Source organism: Natrix helvetica (assembly GCF_964273705.1).
Source record: "Natrix helvetica genome assembly, chromosome: Z".
Classification (NCBI taxonomy): Eukaryota; Metazoa; Chordata; class Lepidosauria; order Squamata; family Natricidae; genus Natrix; species Natrix helvetica.
The window spans coordinates 61,341,970-61,358,377 of NC_138554.1; the positions used below are offsets into that span (position 1 = coordinate 61,341,970).

Below are 16,408 nucleotides of genomic sequence, written 5' to 3' on the forward strand. Positions count from 1 at the left end.
CCTGCCCCATCTGGTTCTCTAGGAAAGAAAAACACTTGACTCCATGTGAAGATTTCAACGATCTTTTACCAGACAACTGTATGCTGCGAAAGCAATAAAGAAAATCTGCACAAATTGCTACATTGTTCCAAACTTTTAGCCCTTCCCCTTTGACTAGTTCATCAGTGTCCAAGAGGATGGTAGTTGGATGTTTTGAGTATAGGACACTTTGAGAAGCAGTTAACATTCCATTCCCAGGTCCTGGCCGAAAGATCCTTGAAGTGTCCAGATGACACTGCCTCTTGTTCCCACTAGTCTCTCCCTTCCCCCCCTCCCCCCAATTTACAACAGGCCCTCTTACCACCCATCTCCCCCTCTGGGTTGTGGTAGACTGCAACACAAGTGACAGGGAAGGCAGCCTGACATGCTTCCCTTCATAGGGACATTAATCTTAGAAAGAGAAAGAGCAGAGAGTGATTAGAGGAGGTCTCATTGTTTATGTAAATATTAGTTATGGAATCTCTGTAGTCTGGGAGCATGCACATGCCATGCATACACACATTTGGTTTCAGAAGGGGGGAAATGTTTCCAAGCTACTAGGTATTGGACTTTTTATGTGCTTGCGGAAGTCAAGAATGTCTTTAATTTAAATGCTGTTCTCTTTCAAGGGTGGGGACTGGAGGGGCTCCCAGCTCCAGCCGTAAGGAAGAGGTTAGTGCCAGCTTCAGCAAACTGCAATGAAATACCGGATGGATTTCTCCAAGGTCTTTGGGAAATATAAATTGTGCTGTGACAGGGTTAATGATTTTACAAATGGGAAAAGAGCCAACATTTGGGACCCAGTTTTTTCGATGTTTGTCAACTGTTTTTCAGTATAAATCAGAATGTTATTATACTAGGATCCTCTTGTATAGAGGTTCATGCAGGAACTACATTTATAAATTGCATGAACATGGTGGGGGTACCATGGAGCCCAAAAGGGAGGATCCAGAACTGGGAACATCCCAATGGACAGTTAAATGCAGTTTTCCATTCATCCCCTTTTTAATTCTCACTCTGTAATAGGCTTCCCACAAGTCCAATTTAGTGAAAATCTCCCCTTTTGCCAGATGGCCTCACACTGTGATGGCGAACCTATGGCACGCATGCCAGAGGTGGTACACAGAGCCCTCTCTGTGGGCATGCGGGTTGCCCCAGCTCAGCCAGCCTCACCTCCCCTGGCCTCCTGAGTTTCAGAGATCTTTGAAAGATGAGGAAAAGTGTGAGTCTGGTGGGGTGGAAAGCAGGGACCCAGTGGATGGATGGGGTAAGAGAGAGGCAGGCGGCATTGTAATATCCCTGCAGTCAAGTAAGGGCAAACTATCATGGGAGTACTGCAGCAGCAGTAATTTTTGGACGAAGTCATAAGTAGTTTTTTGGGGGTCACTGTAACTTCGAATGGTTGCTAAGTGATCCATTGTAAGTTGAAGACTATCTGTGTTTTCACATATTATTATCTAGCTACATGCAGAATAGAACTATAGAGACCAGAGGTACAGAGGTATAAAAAAAAATGGGCAGAGAAGTACAGATATGTGTGCAGAGAAAATCTACTTAGGTTTCTATCCCATTGTGAAGAGAGAAGTAGGACAAAGACAGACTTTTGGGTTGTGGCTCCAATTATATTTGATTGTGGCTCCAATTAACAGCGGGGACAGAGAATTAATTGATAGAACATTTCTGTCCCCAACAATCTAAAATTAACAGGGTTATCAGTGCATGTAACATAGATGTTTGTGCGAGTAAGATTATCAGTCCTGCTGCCAAGCAAAACCAAGCATTTAATAGTGAGTGCCATACCATGTGCATGAAGCAAAAAAGTGGCAAGGAAGACCGTTGTCTTACCTGAACGGTCGTTCTCTGGGCGCTGCGGGACAGTCCAAGCATGGGTTAACACAGTCTAACTGCCCTAGGACTGAGTGAGTTTTTTGTTGACGACGCCTCCCTTTGCCTCGTGCAAGTCAGTTTTAAAAACGAAGACCTCCAACGTAGCCTTCCGACTGAAGATCACCAACCTCATAGTCCTTGCTTGTCAGCAAACCCTGGGCGGGGTTGGACTGTCCCGCAGCGCCCAGAGAACGACCGTTCAGGTAAGACAACGGTCTTTCTCCTGTGCGCTGCTTGGACAGTCCAAGCATGGGACATACCCAAGCTATTGTGTCCCAGGGCGGGTAGATTCTAAAGAGTCTGAAGCCTCAACCACCTTCTGTAGTACCCTTCGTCCAAAAGAGGCTTCTGCCGAGGCAAAGGTGTCTATTTTATAGTTTCTGATAAATGCTGTAGGAGAAGCCCACGTGGCCGCTCTGCAGATATCAAGGATGGAGGCCTGGGTCGCCCATGCCGCTGAGGCTGCGGCGCTCCTTGTTGAGTGCGCTGTCACGTTGCGAGGAGCTGCCTTGCCTTGGTGCTCATAAGCAAGCTTGATGCAAGCCCTCAACCAGCGTCCGATCGTGTGCGATGACACCTTACGACCGAGCGACCCAGGCAGGAATGAAACAAAGAAGGATTCGGAGTGGCGAAATTCCTTGGTCCTTTTAACGTAAATACGTACTGCCCTCCGTACATCCAATTTATGCCAAAGTTTTTCTGTTGGATGAACTGCTTTGGGGCAGAAATTAGGTAGGATCACTTCCTGCGATCTGTGGAAGTGTGTGTTCATTTTTGGTATAAATGTGGGATCAATTCTTAGAATGACCCTGTCAGTATGTATGATACAGAGGTCCTCCCTCACTGACAACGCAGCTAGCTCAGATATTCTGCGTGCCGACGTGATGGCTATAAGAAAAACCGTCTTAAGAGACAAATGACGGAGACTGGTCTTTCGTAAAGGTTCGAATGGAGCCCCCCTGAGGGCCTTCAATACTAAAGGTAAATTCCAGGAAGGATAACGATGAACCACCTGGGGACAGATGTTCACCGCACCTTTCAAGAAGCTTTTGACCTGAGGATGTTGGCTCAAGGATCGATGTGAATGGCAGGAGAGGATGGTGGACAAAGCCGCCACCTGTCTTTTGAGTGTGTTGGGCGCTAGTCCCCTGTCCAACCCCTCCTGGAGGAAGTCAAGTAGATGAGGCACTGAAGCCGAAGTGTCTTGGATACCGTTCTTGTTGCACCAGCCCGAAAAGGCGTTCCACGTGGCCTCATATATCCGGTTGGTAGAAGGTCGTCTGGACGCCTGAATAGTTTGAATGACCTTGTCAGAGAATTCTTGTTTCCTCCTCAAGTGCCAGACGGCTAGTTGTAGCCACTGGGGCTCCGGATGACTGATGTGGCCCTGGCTGAGGGAGATTTGCTCCTGAGGTATTCTCCACGGCTTTCGAGTTGAGAGACTGACAAGGTCGGCGTACCAGGACTTCCTGGGCCAGTAAGGTGCCACGAGAATCAGGTCTGCTCTTTCTGATAGTAGCTTTGCCACTACGTGTGGAATGAGCGGGAGGGGCGGAAAGGCATATAGAAGGCCTGGAGGCCAACTGCTCCTTAGGGCATCCGTTCCCTCCGCTAGTGGGGAGTGGTAGCAGGAGAAGAATCGGGGAAGGTGTGTATTGTCGTGTGTGGCAAAAAGGTCTACTTGCGGTTTGCCGAATTTCTCCACGATCTGACTGAAGATGTCTGGGTGCAGTCGCCATTCGGAGTGGTCGATCCTCTGCCGACTCAGCCAATCTGCTTCCCGATTGCTTGTCCCCGCTATGTGGTCCGATCTGATGGACGCTACATGCCTCTCCGCTCATCTGCTCAGGGTCTCTGCCTCCCGCATGAGGCTCTTGGAGTGCGTGCCGCCTTGTCTGTTTATGTGGGCCTTTGTAGCGACATTGTCTGTTAGTAACAGTACATGATGGCCCACAATGTGAGGAGCAAATTGACGTAGGGCGAGGCGGGCCGCCCTTAACTCCAGCCAGTTTATGCTGTGGCCCGCCTCCCTTTGTGTCCACGTGCCCTGGGCGAGCTGGCCCTGACAGTGTGCTCCCCAACCCAACAAACTTGCAACGGTTGTCCCGACCAGTCTTTCGGGTTCTTTGAAGAGACACCCTTTTCTCACTGCTGACGTCCCCCACCAAGCTAGGGAGCGGATCACCTTGGGTAGCAATTTCACACGTCGCAGTGAGTTGCTGTTCCTTGCCCTCTGCATTGGCAGGAGGAACCACTGTAGTTCCCTGGCATGAAGTCTGGCCCAGGGAACTACCTTTAGACAAGAAATCATGATTCCCAGGAGTTGGGAGAGATGCAAGATCGGCACTGACCTGGGTCTCTTGCACATCAAGAGTCTGTGTTGAAGATTCTTCATCCTGTCTGGTGACAAGAATACCTGGCAGGAGTCGGTGTCTATGATGGCGCCGAGATGTTGGATGCGGGTTGTCGGTTCCAGATGGCTTTTCTCCCTGTTCACCGAGAACCCGTGTCTCTCTAGAGTCCGAAAGGTTGTCTGAACATCCCTTCGCGCCTTGGAGTGGTTGCTGGAGTGTATGATGATGTCGTCCAGATAGCATTCTAGACGAATCGGTCTGTTCCTGAGGTGGGCTGCCACCACTGCCAAAATCTTTGTGAAGGTCCTGGGTGCGGACGAGAGGCCGAAGGGCAGTGCCCTGTACTGATAATGCCTCCCGTCGTAGTGGAATCTCAGGAACCTTCTGTGAGCAACGTGTATGGGGACATGCAGGTAGGCCTCTCTCAAATCTATTGACGTGAGCAGATCCCCCTGACGTGTGCATTCCAGGATGGAATGGAGGGACTGCATCTTGAATCTTTTGTATGCCAAGTGTTGATTTAGACGCTTTAGATCCAAGATGCCCCCCCCCCGAGTTCTTCGGGACCAGGAAAAGGATGGAATAAAATCCCTGCTTTTCCTGATCCTTTGGAATGGGTTCTATGGCCCTTATGTTGAGCAGATGGAGGATTTCCTTCTGCATTAGAGTCCTCTTTTGGGGGTTCTTTGGAGTCGGGCAACGGATGAATTTCCGTTGGGGAAAGGAGAGAAACTCCAACACCAGGCCCCTCCTGATTGTATTGAGGACCCAGGTGTCCGAGGTGATCTCCTCCCACCTGTCGGCGTACATCTGGAGCCGACCCCCTATGGGAGGCATCCCTTGATGGTCATTTCCCTCTACGGAACTGGCGGGAATTGGCACCACCACGAAAGGGCTTCCGAAAGGAATGTGGTGGTTGCTGCCTTCCCCTTGAACTATAGGAGTTCCTGTCTTGTCCCCTATCCCCTGCCTGTGGGTAAGGTCTCTGGTAGGAGCCTGAAGTAGAAGGCTGGTTAGTCTCTTGTGCTCTAAAGGACTGTTTCCTGAAGGAACTAGTTCCCTTGCGATCATTCTTCTTAAGGGTGGCCGGCAGGATTTTTCGTTTGTCCTTGGTCTCAATGACAAATTTATCCAGGGCCTCCCCAAACAGCTGTCCCCCTTTGAAGGGAGCGGAAGCAAGCTTCCACTTCGCCTTCATGTCAGCTTGCCAATGACGTAGCCATAGCAGGCGTCGGGAAGTGACATTGGATGCCAGGGCCCTGGACGCAAATTTGGCTGCGTTCAAGGAGGCATCCGCAGACCTGAGACTGTCTCGCTGGTCTGGTGACAAGAAGACCTTTCTTGCTGTGGTGTCTATCACTGTCCCCACGTGCAGGAGCTGAGTCGTGGGAATTAGATGACTTTTTTTGAAGTTCACAGAAAACCTGTGAGTCTGAAGAGTTTGAATGGTGAGAAGGTCTTGCCAGGCCTGTGATGGTGATGTTGCCTGGACCAAGATGTCGTTGAGGTAACACTGGATCCTCACTGGGACTGCCCAGAGATGGGTTGCTAAGGCTGCAAGAACCTTGGTGAAGGCTCTGGGGGCAGACGCTAGCCCGAATGGCAGCGCCTGATACTGGTAATGTACCCCTGTGTGTGAGAACCTGAGAAACCTCCGGTGTTCCGGGAGGATCATTATGTGTAGGTATGCCTCTGTGAGGTCTATGGAGGCCAGATGGTCTCCCTCCCTGAGAGCCTCGAGGACTGACTTCAGCGAGGACATTTTGAACCTCCGATATACTGTGAGTATTGAATAGCTTTAAATCTAGGATCACACTCCAGCCCCCCAAATTCTTCAGAACTACGAAGAGGTTGCAGGAGAACCCCAGGCCTTACCCTGTCTCTGGAACTATCCCTATAGCCTGAATGTCTAGCAGGTACTGAACTGTGGTCCTCATGAGGCCCTGCTTCACCTTGTTCTTGGAAACCAGGAAAGTGGTTTGGGAAAAAGGAGACGAACTCTAGTCTGAGGCCTACCCATACTGTGCTTAACACCCAGGAGTCAGAGGTGACGTTCTCCCACAGGTCCGCGAACAAGGCAAGGCGGCCGTCTATGGGAGGACTCGGTCCCGAGTCACTTGCCCCTGAGGAAGGGATAACCATCGGCCACTCGAAATGGCCTCTTGCCCTGAAACTGAAACCTGGGCCTATCCTATAAGAACGGGCCTGGAAATACCTATGGTGTTAGAAGTCCGACTCCGGAGGGCGGAAGGAAGACCTTCAAAAGTAAGGCGACGGACATTGGTCCTGTCGCTTGGTGGAAGTAGGCAGGGCCTTGAACCTGTCCTTGTTCTCCACTAAGATATGTTCTAATGACTCGCCAAACAAGGAATCCCCATGGATTGAGAGGAAGCTAATCTCCACTTGGATTTAGTGTCTGCCTGCCAGTTACGCAATCACAATAGTCTTCTAGATGTGACAGAAGCGGATAGTGCCCTGGATGCATACTTCACCGCGTTAAGGGTGGCATCCATAGAGAACTGTGTGGCTGCCATCACTTTGTTTACATCCTGTTGAAGACATGCATCCCCAGGAGGAAGCCGTTCTTGCAGTTGGCGTAACCACAAAAGGGTTGTACGATTAAAGAAGAAAGCCACGGCCACAGTCTTAATGGCCCAAGCATCTGACTGGTACATCTTACGTAATGTCAGCTCAGTTTTCTTGTCCTCAGCTTTTAGGTTGTCTGCTACATTTTCTGTCACTAGTATGCTGAGGAGGCCAAAGCCGCCACGGGCGCATCAATAGATGGGACCTGAAGAGCCTTGAAGCTTTGTTCCATGTTATAAAACCTACGGTCATTGCCTCCAGGGTTTGGGAATGCTCCCGGCCAGGCCTATTTCTTTTTTACCATGTCTAGAAATAGCTGTGGTGCCAGAATTTCCTTCTTTTCCACTAAAGGTTCTGAAAATAGACCTTCATCTAAATATTGATGACTAGTGGAGGCAGCAGGAGTCGAAGCTCCAGTTCCCAACTTGGTAGTGAAATAAGCCTTGTGGAGAAGAGATTTAAAGAGGGAAGGAGGAAAGAGACCTGTAAAGGCTGGGGGGTCTGGGACCAGGACCTTGCCAGGGTCGGACAGATCTAGGTCATGCTGAGTCTCCTCACCAAACAGGGAACCCTCACTGGCCAGAGAAGGGGAGACCAGCCTAAGGCCCTGAACAGCTGGCAGGGTCTGGGAAGGCTGGGAAGAGTGATAGGTCTTGCGGGACTCCCTGTGGGTAGGATGGGCCTCCCTGGGTCGTAGGCCTGAGGCAATGCCTGTGAAATGGCCTTGGTGATGAGCATATTATCTGGGATGCCCTGCATATAACTTTGGTCAGCCAGAGGTTGCACCTCCAGAGATGGAATGGCGGCCTGAGGAGCCCGTAAGGCGCGGGGTTGGTCATGGTCTAACTCAGGAGCTCACAATCAAAACGGTCTACTGACATCTCTAACATATCTTTGGTCGAAATGGGAAGGGATAGAGATATATCTGCTCTAGACGAACCCCTCGAAGAAGCCAGGGAAATAGGAGAAGAGATCGAGACTATGGACCTGCAGGGACACCGTGATCTGGCCGGAGATGGAGTGTGCCGAGTTTCATGAGCCTCTCTTTGCTGTTCAGTTCTGGCCACGCTCTTATCCATTTTGCCTTCTTTGTTCATCCCTAACAGTAGCCCTACACAGGCGCTGGGTAGCTGGAGCTTTGCTCCTGCTGCTTCTGATATTGACCTGGAAGAGGTAGTGCCCAAACTTGGGTCCCTGGAGGAGGCAGGAGGTCCCACTGCGCTATATTAGAACTACTATATTAGAACTACTACCGACTTCCGCTCCTTCCAACAAAAACTTAAGACTCACCTGTTTCAATTAGCCGGCCTGGCCCATCTATAGTTCCACTCTTACCTCCTGGCGGATATTTTTATCTGGGATAGTTTTTAGGGTTAATGTTTTTTAAATTTAAATGTTTTTTTAAATGTTTTTTAAATTTTTAAAATTTTAATCTAACTTAAACTAAATCTGTACAGTGAACTATTGCTACCTCCTCCAGTCCTATATTTATTTTATTTATCTTATATTTATACTATGTATATTTATTGTTCAATTGTTTTAATATGACTGTACACCGCCCCGAGTCTCTTCTGAGAGAGGGGCGGTCTAGAAATTGAATAAAGTTAAGTTAAAGTTAAGTTATCGCTTCTGGTATCCGCCATTTTGGGCCGCTCCACTTACTCACACTCCGCTGGAACCTCCAGCACTCTGAAACAGGTGGCAACGTTACATGGCCCCTATTATGGTCAAACAGTTTGTAAATAAAAGTTGAATGAAACTTTACAAATTTAGAATTGGCAATAATTGCAGAAAGGATTAGGAATGGAATCCAGTCAGGAGCCAAAGAAAGAATAACCTCTCTTGGACCAGACTGAGTTGAAACAGGGGACTAAGGAGAGAGAGTCAGAGGTGTGGTTTAAAAATTGTGATTCAGTCTCTGGACCAATCAGAACATGATAATCCCATTCCTGGACGCTTCTGCAATATCTAGGAGAATGTACAATACACACATACATACACACATGCACATATACATGCACATGTACATGTATATGCCAATAACTCATGAAGTCAATAGTACCATAATTTATGAATTTGACAGATGAAGAGGACTTAATGTAGTAACTATCAATTACCACATAAGTAGTACTACTGTATATACTCAATGTATATTTAGTATAAGCTGAAAAAAGATAAACTGGGTAATTAAACCGTACTTGAGAGAAACTACTTTGCCAAGTGTTATTGAAGAAAATGTTATATTTTATCCAAATAAGAACCAAAAATAACCAGAAGACCAAAGTAAAATTATATCATATCGGTATCAAGTTATATAACTCAGTTTGTATTATTGGGATTTTTATGCTAAGGTACCTTGCTCACCTGGAGAAATTATGTAAAAAAAATTTTTGAATTCATCCATCCAAACTTCTGCAAGTCGCCTATTATTTTTATTAATAATCTGTCCAGTGCCTCCCGGAAAAGTGTAAGGAGTGGCTTTTCGAAAAACATGTCCCACATGTGAACATGTCACTATTTCCAAAGTTCCTCCACATTGCCAAATCTGAAAATGCCAAAAAACAACAATTAAAAATCATTTGCAATAATATAGTACCTATAAAATTAAAAATAAATTATAGTTGTATATTAAAACCTGACCTGTTGAGACTGAATTTTCAGGTGCTCCCTTTGTATCACTTCATTCTGGTATATGAACAAGGCTTATGTATGCCTTTAATAACACTGCAGAAACATTTATGTGAAGGTCCTTCTGTTTCTACTGAAAAATATACCCAAACAAATGGAATTTAAAAGGATATTTCTTACTCTGAATGAAATCTCTAGGTTTTCTCCTCCCCATATATCCATTCCAGCATCATATGTTCCAATTTCTTGAAAATAATCTCTGTCTATGGAAAAGAGGCCTCCTGCCATTGTAGGTGTCCTAAAACAAGAATAAAATTTTCTGAACTGAAATGTGATATTTATCAATGTTTAACAGTGAACTCAAATGGTGAGTGCCAATCAAAATGGAGATAAAACTGGACCACTGAGAAACAAGGAGGCATTGGCCTACTCCAGAGCTTTGTGGATATTCACTACAGCATTCTATTATTGTACAGCAGTGCTTCACAAAAAATTTTCATTACCCAACTAGTTATCTGTAAGGCCTTCTTACCACTTATTAGAAAGTCCTTATTTAAAGTCCTGGTGGTCACTGGATAATTGGTTTGTGTGTTGTTATCAAAGAAAAGCCATTATTACCCAATTTGGGTAATTTACCTAGGTTCGGAAGCCCTACTGTACAGAGTAAAGAAAATAACTTTGATGGGGATTACTAAAGTAACAAAGTGAAACACTCCTTAAATTAAAATAATAGGGGAGCATTATGAAAATGACTCAAAACACTCCCCCCCCCCCGCCCTGGAATTCACATGAATGTAATACAGGGATGAAGGGAAGAATAATCAGTTTTGCAAAATCTAAATAACCAATCTAAATAAATATATTTTGGTCCACTGTGGAGTCTGCCTTGTAGGGTTGACAATTATCATCCAATCTGTATTACTCCAAAAGTAAAGCATATTTATAACTTTTATAACTAAAATAGTATGTATATATTAGATACATATAATTCTAATAGGATTAAGCTTTTTTCCCTCCTGGATCTATTAAATTTTGTGGGGATGATTTATGAAAAGAATAGGTAGATAATAGCTAGATTCTCAGCTATTGGTAAATTCCAATTACAGCCTCCCTCTTATTTTATTGATTGGACTATAATGACTATAATGATTCTGAAAATCAGGAAACAGCAATAATCCCTATTCTAAAAAAAGAAAAGAGATTTTCTAGATAATTATTGTCTAGTCATTTATTAAAGATCAGCAGCAATTTTAAATGTGCTTTGAGATTCTTTGCCATTTATTGCAAGGATTAGGAAGAATTTGAAAAAAATTGGAAAAAACAAGTTTTGAATTCTCACATTCAGAAAACCAAAATTATGAAATGTCTTGGAATATTTTTTCAAGCTTCCAGTGGGAAAACATGCTTATACTATATAAAAAATGCTTATACTATATAATTCATAAAATCAACCCCAGCAATGGAATTTTTTACTAATCATGAAGTATCTTATCTATCTAATGGTTACTATAGGCAGTCCTTGATTTATGACCATAATTGGGATCAGAATTTCCATTGCTAAGTTGTTATTTATTTATCTATTAAAATTTATATGCTGCCCATCTAACTATCCAAAGAGACTCTGAGTGGCTCAAGTTACCTTTGTTAAATGAAGTGTGTCCGATTTTATGATTTATTTATTTTTTACCATGGTTGCTTAGCAAATCATTGCAGTTGTTAATTTATGGTCACTGCAATGTGGCCATGATCACATGATAACAATTTGGGAATTAGGTGGTCCACCTGCTTTAAGACCAACCACAGGACTACTACAACTGTCCCTATCACGCTATCTCAGCAACCATCTTAGCACACACAAAGCCATTATAGCACTAGAGGCCCAAGCCTGCTCCAGGAGGCCTCAGTCAGTTATAGGCCCCAGCGGCATATATTGCTTCACTTACCTTTGGGTTTTATTGAACTGCTGACAAGCACACCCAGACAATGTGAGATGCAGCCTTTCTATATAAGCCACCTTACATCTGTCTTTAAACAAGTTCATTTTTACAATTGTTCAAAAGTTCCTCATGAAATTTGGAGGAGCCTTCCAAAAACTCCAAGAATTGGCACCAGTTTGCTGAAGTAAGAAGGCAGCCTCTGTAGGAAGGCCATGCCTCACATCAGCTGGGCACATCTGTCAGTAGCTGCAGAAAAACATAAAGGTAAGTGGAGTACTTCATTGATAACAGCAGAGTTAAATGCCCAGCAGTATATTTATAATTTTAGATAACAGAATATAATTGTTTAGGTTTTAGCTTTAAACCACACAATGATTCTTGGATTTAAAATTATTTTTAATTTTGGATTATTTTAGCTTTTTTTCGCGCTTTCATTCATATGCATCTAATTCTTTGAGACTGCTTGGACCCGTCCTTACAGTTTTCTTGGTATGATTTGGTTGCCATTGCCTCCTTCCTAAGGGTAGAGAAAGAGACTAGTCCAAAGTTATCCAACTGGTTATCCAACCATTATCCCAAACTGGCTTCTCCTTTTTAGCTTAATATTAAATAAATTAGGATAGCATATGCCAAGGCACAGAAAATGGATTGTGCTTTAAGGACATTTAGGACAAAATTCTTCTAAATACACCTTTAATAAATAGTGTAAAACAAATCAATAAAATGCTTATGTCAAAAAGTTAAAAATCCCCCTCCTTTCATTTTATAGTTGTGGGAACTATGTGTATGTTTAACAAACAAAAGGACTATATGTGAATTATAGAAGTCTTCCAATTCTTGAGGGCTGTCATAAAGAAGGGGTAAACCTATTATCCAAAACACCTGAGGGCAGGACAAGTAATAATAGGTAAAAGATTATTAAAGAGAGATCCAACCTGGAATTAAGGAGAAATTTCCTGACAGTGAGAACAATGGAACAACTCAGTGGAATGGCTTGCCTCCAGAGGTTGTGGGTGCTCCTTCATTGGATGATTTCAAGGAAGATGGACTCCTTGAAATTTGGCTGGAATGGTACAGGGTCTCCTGTTTGAGAAGGTGATTGGACTAGAAGATCCCTTTCAACCCTGTTATTCTATGTTCTAATTCAGTAAGAGGTTTCAGAGAACAAATCTCTTAGAACTTTCTTAAAAGTTACTAGTGATAGGGTGTTAATAAACTTCAATAATATCTAACTTTCATATGTGTCTTTCAGTGCCTTTCACATACTCTTTCTTTCATTCTGTTGGCAATGTATTTACTAATTCTTTTTTTATAGAGCTTGAACTTTCTATTCTTTCTATTCTCCCCCCCACCTATCTTCACCCCCACTCTCTACTAACTCCTCCTCCATCTCCCTCCATCTATCCCCTACCTTAACTGCCCCCACCTGACTTTCGCTGTCCTCTTTCTCCTGTTTTTAACAAATTGTGCCCAGCAGAGATGGCTGCTGATCCTTTGCAAGGAATTTGAGAGAAAAGCTGCAGTAAGATATGGCGAGGCTTATGGGGGGAGGCCACATGGAAGAGTAGCAGGAATAGGCAGCAGCAATGGAGTACAAGGTAGTCAAAACAGCAGAAATGGGGAGTAGATAGAAGAGGAGTAAACGTTATGGGTCAGAATGATAAGACAGAAGTCCTGGCCTAACAATCACAACTGGGACTATTGGAACTGCCACTGCTAAATAATGCAGTCGTGAAGTTTCACTAATGAACATTTTACTTAGCAATGGAAGTTTAGTTCTAATTAGAGTTACAACCCAAGGATTACTTGTTCCAAAAATATTTTAACTTCTTCATATATTTACAAATGATCTTTTAAAACAAACTCATAATGGTATTGATATCCAGTAATGCAAAACAAATAATTTATCATTTTAGCTCCCCATTATCCTCACTATATACAAAAACAAATGCATTAATTATTGCAAATATATTATTTGGCTTTAATACTGGAATTCTTGAGTATGTTGCATTTTCATATACATTTTATTAATAAATAAATTCTTAACTTGAAAATAAACCAATAGCATCCTTTTTTTTATATACTTGCTTCAAAATATTCTGAATCACATAGTGCTTGTCAACTTTTTTCAACCAGCTAGGTGAGAAATTGGCAGGAATAAATTTCCATAGGCATGATATGGAGATTATAAGGAAGCTGATATGGAAATCATAGAAAAGTTGTGAAACCATTACAAAACAATTTCAGCGACTTCTATGTATCAAATAAATAATTATGGTAAAATTATGGATCATTTTTTTACTTATTTGTCATATTCATATTGCCCATCTCATAAAACATGACATTGGTCTAAACAGTGTTAACAGCTTAAAGATTTTTATTTCTGGGTGGAGGAATGGTTTCCATCCTGCTCTGATTTTGGAAATGGACTTGTGGTTTCAGGTTGTTTGACTGTGACCTCCTGAGAAATATATTTCACATTAATTCATTAATCACAGAGCCTTGTAATTATTTCTAACCCTCAAAGGAATATCCATCAAACTGAATATCCATTAAAGTATTCAGTTTAATCAAGAATCAGTTTTCTTTACCTAACTGGAAGAGTCCGATCACCTTTCCTTCTATCCATTTCTCTCTGAGGAACAGGATACCATCGGAAATTTAACTTCCAGTTGAATCCTCCATAAGTCATATCAGAGCCTGCCATATATTCAAATGTATCATCACTGATTACATCAATGATAGGACAAACTACAGTTTTCCTAGAGAAATAAATGACAGGAATTGTTATAGACAAATGATAATAACATTGCTATGTGTTATTCACTATAGGGGAACAATTATGTAGCATATTATTAAATGATTTTGATTCTAATTTTTAAACATTGGAGACTAATTGTAATGATGACATATCATTAGGGACAAGACTATTAGAGACTTATATGTCACTAAATCATCTGGACCCCTGTTCAGATTCAGAACTAGAGGATGATATATTACAAAGATTATGTCCAGTTGACTTTAACAAAGCTAGTATTCCAGGCAAAACATGTGAGATTCTTTGAAACTCTACAGCTTTTAAAGTAAAATAGTAGCAAACTATAGCATTAACATTTGACGAACCCATATTAAAGTCTTCTTTGCTTTAAAAAAGCAACTGTATTAAAAAAAGGATTGGGGAAAAACAGAGATAGCTGAAATTATTGGAATTTCAATCCATTATACACACACAATCTATTTAAATATGGGTTTATTCTGCTGCTTATTTTTGTCAAAATATGCTCTACTGAACAACAAAGCCCTCAAAAGGAACTAATTTTAGTCGTTGTTTTGAAAGACTATTATTATAAACACAGTTAACTAAATTAGTAAATATTAATCTTTAACACATTTTAAAAAATAACTACCTATTAGCTTTAATCCGTGCTAGCAGAGGCTCAAGCCAACCTATAGTACATTCACAATGAGCATCTAAAAAGGTAATGACTTGGCCTTTAGAGGCAGCAGCTCCTTTCAATCTGGCTCTGATGAGTCCAGAACGCTGCTCCATTCGAATCACATACACTGGTATTTGTAATTTTTTCACATAGTTCTCCAATGGTCTCTTCAAGAAGTCTGAAAAACAATGTCAAACAAAAAGTGATTTAAATGTTTCTTGCATATATACCCTTACTAGCATTTGTCAAATGTGTAGATGGACGTCGGTCTAAATTACTTTTCAATTTGATCAGTGACAAGACAATTCAGCAGAATTATACTTCCTTTTTTTGGCAATTTTTCTGAAGAAACAGGAAGTTTGACTTACCATGAAATTTCTTTCTGTGTGCAGAATATGGCCATGACATAATTAACAAGAAGGCAGAGCCAATAGACAAAAGCTTACTATTCTACCCTCATATAAGAAATTCCCAGTGGCAGATTTTAACTTGATTTCAGCTATGAAAAAAACAACCACAAATCCAACAAGCTAGAGCAAATAATAAATTAGAAAATGGGAGACAGAAGTAATACAATGGATATGGAAAGAGGGATGGTTTCTGTTGGAAATTACAACTTGATGATATATCCCAGTTTTTGGTCTGATACCCATTCTTCATGGTTCTACATTTAGCATTGGTTTCTAACTCTGAAGAAACTTCCCTGGGGAAGGGAAGATTCTTGAAATTGGTTTTTTTGTTTGTTCCATGGATGGCTGGATGCTCTCCAAGAGCTTCTTGAAGAAATAATCAGGTAATCTCTGGCTGAGGGGAGGGGGGAGAACAGGTCAACCAAGAACCAAATTTACCATTGAAGAACCAACCATTTAGACCAGCGGTTCTCAACCTATGGGTCGCAACCCCTTTGGGGGTCGAATGACCCTTTCACAGGGGTCGCCTAAGACGTGGGCGCACACTGCCCTCTTCTCTCTGACAGCCGCCTGGTTAAAAAGCCATCCCCCGTGCATTTTTCCCTGGGGGGCTCCGCAAAACATCCCAAGACCAATGCCACCACATCTGCCCTCTTCGGAAACAGGTCCTCTTCTGAAGGACGAGGCACCGCTGGTTCCCTTTGCGTTCATTTTCCGGCTGCAGCCCCATGCTGTGGAAAACATAGGCGGGGGCATACCCGCACAATTACAGCCTGGAGCAGGACCAAAGTCCCTCTCCCAACTGGCCCTTCCTCCCTCAGGGGGGCTTTGGAGGGCTTTGGAGGGAAGCTTCTGCAGAAGCCCGGCTGAGTGAGAACAAGTTCCCGCCGTTACGAAGTCTCCGAGGCTATAATTGTGTGTGGGTGTGTGTGTGGGTGTGTGTGTGTGTGCATGCGCCTATGTTTTCCACAGCGTGGAGCCGCACTGAAGCTCTGCGTGGCTGGCAATGACTCCGGAGCCCATCCACGGGGGGCAGGGTCCCTCTTACATTCCTCGTCTTCCCAGATGGGCTCCGGAGTCATCGCCGTGCCGACGCTCTGGCCACGCATAGCGTCGGCGCGGCTCCACGCTGTGGAAAACATAGATGCGTG

General features: G+C 43.3%; 1 protein-coding gene across 5 annotated transcripts in view; it reads right to left on the reverse strand.

The window, feature by feature from the left end:
• GALNT1 (polypeptide N-acetylgalactosaminyltransferase 1) overlaps positions 1-16,408 on the reverse strand; it is a 65,757-nt gene that overhangs the window by 10,728 nt on the left and 38,621 nt on the right. For all 5 annotated transcript variants that reach the window (XM_081933716.1, XM_081933713.1, XM_081933715.1 and 2 more), the window contains 4 exons: positions 14,818-15,025; positions 14,002-14,172; positions 9,654-9,771; positions 9,210-9,390 (listed from right to left, as the gene is read on the reverse strand). In XM_081933716.1, coding sequence (XP_081789842.1) covers positions 9,210-9,390; positions 9,654-9,771; positions 14,002-14,172; positions 14,818-14,960 — 613 coding nt within the window. In that variant the 5' untranslated portion in view covers positions 14,961-15,025. The remainder of the gene's footprint in view (positions 1-9,209; positions 9,391-9,653; positions 9,772-14,001; positions 14,173-14,817; positions 15,026-16,408) is intronic.